The following is a 4998-nucleotide window of genomic DNA, read 5'->3' as shown; positions in this document are numbered from 1 at the left end:
AAATTAGAGTCTGTATTGTATATTTTAAAATTTAAGTACTAAAATATTTAATATTAAAAATCTTAGGACTAATTTGAGTAATTTCTCTAATTATAAATATGAATGCGAGTTTATTTTAGGGTAAAAAAGTAAACAAGCCAAGGAGAGAACAATTTGACACAAATAAGCCAAAGCAAAATCTGATTCATCAATCAACCAAAGCACATTTCTATGTAGTTCGAACCAATATGGTTCGAACTCATTTTCCATGTAATTCGAATCAAATAGGTTCGAATTACACATTGTAATCCGTTGCCACATAATTCGAACCAATCTGGTTCAAACTCTTACTTGATAATTCGAACCAATTAGGTTCGAATTACACTGAAGAAATAGTCACCAAGTAATTCGAACTAATATGGTTCGAATTACTCAGAATTCGTTCCACACAGCAATTTAAGTTACGAACATAGTTTCCGCATCTTGTCTTAATAAAACTCATACAGTTATTTATTCCGGTGTGCATTAGACATACATTTCGTTTAAAACTTCGAAGACAGAACATATTCATTAACTAAAATCCAATTCAAAGTACATCGCACTAACCTTAACAAATTCTATCAGTCACCAACTACAAGTAAGAAAACCGATAATAGTGGAATCTAAACACGAAATTAAAATAACAAAAGTACCAAAGTCACCAATATACCTAATCATGTCCCCGTGTGTGCTCTACTCCTCCGAGCTGTGGGCAACTCCGACGTGTGTGGCCGGGCTGCCGACAAAGCCCACATCTTTTTGGCCGGTTCGGATCTGCCTCGTCCATATTGGTCCGTATCCGAGTGGACCTCGGACGACCCTCTCTCGCACGCCTCTTATTGGGATCAGGGATGACAGTCGGCCCATCATATGGTGGCCAGAAACCCTCCGAAATGGGAGGTGTGAAACCCATTCGATACACACTGAAGACCGAACTAAGACGATACACCTGGTGGACGTAAGGCTCCCAAGTAAGCCGTGAGTAGGCATAGCATGCCAGTGCGTGGGGACACGGAAAATGAAGTGCCTGGAAGTATCCGCAGTCACATGTGTGAGATGCAAGTAAGACTCTGTAGCTACCCAGTGAGAAAGAACCAGTCGGAGTTGTCTCTGCGACGGTGACTCGGAGTTATCCCTGTCGTACACAGTAACCGTGAAGCACCTAGCCATCTTCAAGTTGGCCTCTATACACTTCACCAAGTGCTGACTAAATTGTTGTCCGGTTTCCATCTGCGCCTCAGCCTCTCTCCCTTTGCGAACAAATAATTCGGCCAACCTTCCGTATGTTGCCTTCACTAGCAAGCACACAGGAAGGTTTCTGACACCCTTGAGGATAGAGTTCACACACTCAGATATATTCGTCGTCATGTGTCCGAATCTACGCCCCTCATCACAATGCTGTGTCCACAACGAATACTCAATCCAGTTCGCCCAGTCACACATCGCCGGGTCTTCGGACCTAAGAATATCAAACCAGTAATGGAATTCGACCTCAGTCTTAGCGTACGCCGCATTCACAAGTAGCCTCCTTGCGTCTTTGCCCTTGAAGGTGAGGGCGAAATTTGCCGCAACATGTCGAATGCAGAATGCCCGGTATGCAGATGGAGGCAACCAGCCTCCGTCAAGAGCCTCAAGCGTGGCCTTGATGCCGTTATGCCTGTCCGAGATTACTAGCAGACCCGGCTACGGTGTCACATGCTCACGCAGGTGGGAGAGAAAGAAGGACCACGACTCAGCATTCTCACCCTCGACTAATGCGAATGCAACATGGAGTATGTTGGAGTTCCCGTCCTGTGCAATCGCGACTAGCAAGGTTTTCACATACTTGCCATACAGATGGGTGCCGTCAATACTAACTAGGGGCTTGCAATGACGGAATGCCTTGAAACACGGTGAAAACGTCCAGAATAGTCTGTGAAAATAAGTTCGAGAATCGTCCAACTGACCACAGACACGAACAGGGCTTGTCCTTAGGACTGCAACAGTACCAGGCATCGTCAACTGGACTCCTAACACCCACCTTGAGAGCTCATTGTACGACTCATCCCAGTCACCATAGATGAGGGCAACAGCCTTCTGCTTCGCCAACCAGACCCTCCTGTAAGTCGGCCTAAACCCAAAGTGTGCGGCGGTGGCATTTAGGAGCACCTTGATGCTGACGGATGCATCAGCCCTAACCATTGGCATAATGAATGCCGATATCACATGGTAATCTAAACTCCTGTGGTCACTGAAAATGGAGGTGGCGAGACAAGTATGCGGTCCGTTGTAACGTTTGACCTCCTAAAGGCCCTTGCGCTGTCGGAGACTAAGCCGAATCAACCATGTGCATCCATTGCCGAACTCAGAACACTTGCCCACATACCGGCGATAGTCAGACTCCACGACCTTGTACTGTACCCCTCGACGGATGCTGTAAGTCTTGACACTTAACAGGGCCTCTTCTTTATCCAGAAATTGCTGACCAACCTGAAACTCTGTCAGACCTGCAGACCCTTCAACATCTCTAGCGCCAAATCCAGCCGGCTGCCCAGAAACCCCCTCCTGCCTCATGGCATCCAGGTCCAAAGAGGAAAAATGTGGAGGGTACTGCTGCGTGCCAGAGCTAGAACCACCGCCCGCCCAGCAGGCTCACTTGCTCCAACATCATCGCCACTGTCATCGGCAATCATATCCGGCTCGACATCATCGTCCTCTGGATCATCCAAGAATCCATCTCCAACCCCATCCGGTCAGCACACTATAAAGAGGTCCGCAGATATTCCCCTTTTTCGACCTCTTCGCCTACACTACCGTTGAGATCAACATCGAATGAAGGGGGCGACAGGTTGGATGGGTGGCTCGTACGCAGGGACAGAGGAAGATGCAACGGCAGGTCTGGAGCTAGAACCGGCTACTGTGGCTAAAGTGGTGGTATTCCGGTTCGAACCCCCGAGCTGGACACCGCGTCAACCAACTTTGCCAACAGTTCTGGTGTCCTCACCTCTGGAAACTACCGGCGACAATGAAACATGACCTGCAAGTCCTCATCACTCCCGATCGTGAAACAATCGTACTTTACGGTTTCCTGGAGCACCATGATTGGAATTCAATAAAAAAACTTCTTAACCCGTTTCACACCTTCTAGACCAAGTTTCAGCAGTACAGAGCTAATAAGGTCCTCATACCTCGTCGTAGGCCTGACGATAATACAGAGAGGATCCTTATCAGTGAACTTCACACCGGAACGAGTTTTCCTTTTAATGGATCCTCTGTGGTGAACCAACACTACGAAACTCTCCTCACTAGCCATCTTACCCCCTCTATTGATAGCAACTCATGTTCACACCATATATATACAGGTCTGGTCCTCACTAATTTGAATCAGCCTAGTACAAAATATGGTCTGTGTAATTCGAACCAAGCTGGTTCGAATTACTTGAGGAGTGTTATTCGAACCTAATTGATTCCAATTATCAAGTAAGAGTTCGAACCAGTATGGTTCGAATTATGTGGCAACGGATTACAATAGATTCGAATTACATGGAAAGTGAGTTCGAACCATATTGGTTCGAACTACATAGAAATGTGCTTTGGTTGATTGATGAATCAGATTTTGGTTTGGCTTATTTGTGTCAAATTATTCTCTTCTTGGCTTGTTTACATTTTTTACCCTTCATTTTATATTATTTCTAATTTCTGAAATTTTATGTGGCATGTTTTGAGAAAGAAATGGCTTTTAGCTAGCTAGGTTCATTTCACCATGCATGTCTTTTTCTATGTGATGAGAAAGAAGAGCATAGAAGAGCACAGAGGAACAACCGAACAAAGAAGGAGAATAAGAAAGGGATGCCAAAAGACAACAACAAATTGACAAACACTAATGAAGAATTCATCATTTGAGACGAAACCTCAATGAAGAAGCCTCGTGTATGGAAATGGAGGTAGTAGAAGCTAAGGTCGGTCCACTAGGGTTCAATATTAGGGATTGAATCATCAAGTTAATTAACTCTCAAAATTATCTATGAATTTTACTTGAACTTTAAATTAGTAGTTCAATTTTCAATTGTCTCATAATATACTTCCCACCACCTTTAAAAAAGTGATGACATGCCAATTAGTGACATGTGGAATCATATTATGATATGTGGTAGTACGTGTTAACAAAAAATATTTGAAAATTAATGTAAATTATAAAATAAAAATTCAAGATTTAAATTATCACGACACTATGAGAAAAATTATTTTTATTAATTATTTATTTTATTTTTAATGACAATAAAAATAGTTGTTAATAATATATTTACTGGTAATTTTTATATTAATTATTTTATATTTTATTGTTAAAAAATTTTAGTAACAATTATATAATTATCAGTAAAAAAAATTTTAATGATCCTAAAAAATATATATTTATCACTATAATATATAGTAATAATAATAAATATATAATTATCTCAAAAATATAAGTTAAATAAGACATTTAATAGTCATTATGTTATTAATTGTCACTAAAAATTGGCCATTAAAAATATTTATTATATATTGTAGTGCAATTGAGAAATCAAAAATTAATTTAAAATTCGAGTAAATATTTAGAGACTATTTTAGAATCTAATCGGGTTAGATATTAGGTAGATTATATTCTAGTATATTTATACTTATTGTGACTAGCAAGTGTGTTTAAAATTGAAGCTATATTTTTTTTTTACATTTTGAAAACACTTTTTTTAGCAACGCTTTTTTAAAAAATATTGCTAAATATTACTAAATAATAAAAAATATATTACTTTAGTTTTAGCAATATTTTTTAAAATACTATATAACTATCATAGTCACTTTAGTATAGGCATACTAGAATAAATGACTCTAAATATTATTTTCTAATTAATAATATTATTTTATATTATTTTAAAATCATCATCATTACAGAAAATAAAATAACGAAAATGATAAATTGAAAAAGTATATAAAAAAATAAAAATATCAAATTCAAAAATA

At 39.7% G+C, this 4998-nt stretch overlaps 1 protein-coding gene across 1 annotated transcript; it reads right to left on the bottom strand.

The window, feature by feature from the left end:
- Positions 1–688: 688 nt before the first annotated feature.
- Positions 689–2199, bottom strand: LOC107472741 (uncharacterized). The gene is made up of 3 exons (XM_016092270.1): positions 1745–2199; positions 1099–1675; positions 689–1045 (listed from the first exon to the last, which is right to left on the bottom strand). Exons 1-3 carry the CDS (start codon positions 2197–2199, stop codon positions 689–691), a joined length of 1389 nt encoding a protein of 462 aa, XP_015947756.1.
- Between the last annotated feature and the right edge of the window lie 2799 nt (positions 2200–4998).

Source organism: Arachis duranensis, chromosome 1, assembly GCF_000817695.3.
Source record: "Arachis duranensis cultivar V14167 chromosome 1, aradu.V14167.gnm2.J7QH, whole genome shotgun sequence".
NCBI classification, from domain to species: Eukaryota; Viridiplantae; Streptophyta; class Magnoliopsida; order Fabales; family Fabaceae; genus Arachis; species Arachis duranensis.
Note: the sequence above shows the minus strand (reverse complement) of the source record. Positions and strands in the feature narration are given on the sequence as shown.

Excerpts from the sequence above, each read along its gene's own strand:
- LOC107472741 (XM_016092270.1), bottom strand. The coding sequence starts at position 2,199 with ATGGTTAGGGCTGATGCATCCGTCAGCATCAAGGTGCTCCTAAATGCC. Across the intron at positions 1,676-1,744 it reads GGTGAGAATGCTGAGTCGTG|GCATAACGGCATCAAGGCCA; the intron begins GTCCTTCTTTCT and ends AATCTCGGACAG. Across the intron at positions 1,046-1,098 it reads GACTGGTTCTTTCTCACTGG|GCACTTCATTTTCCGTGTCC; the intron begins GTAGCTACAGAG and ends GGATACTTCCAG.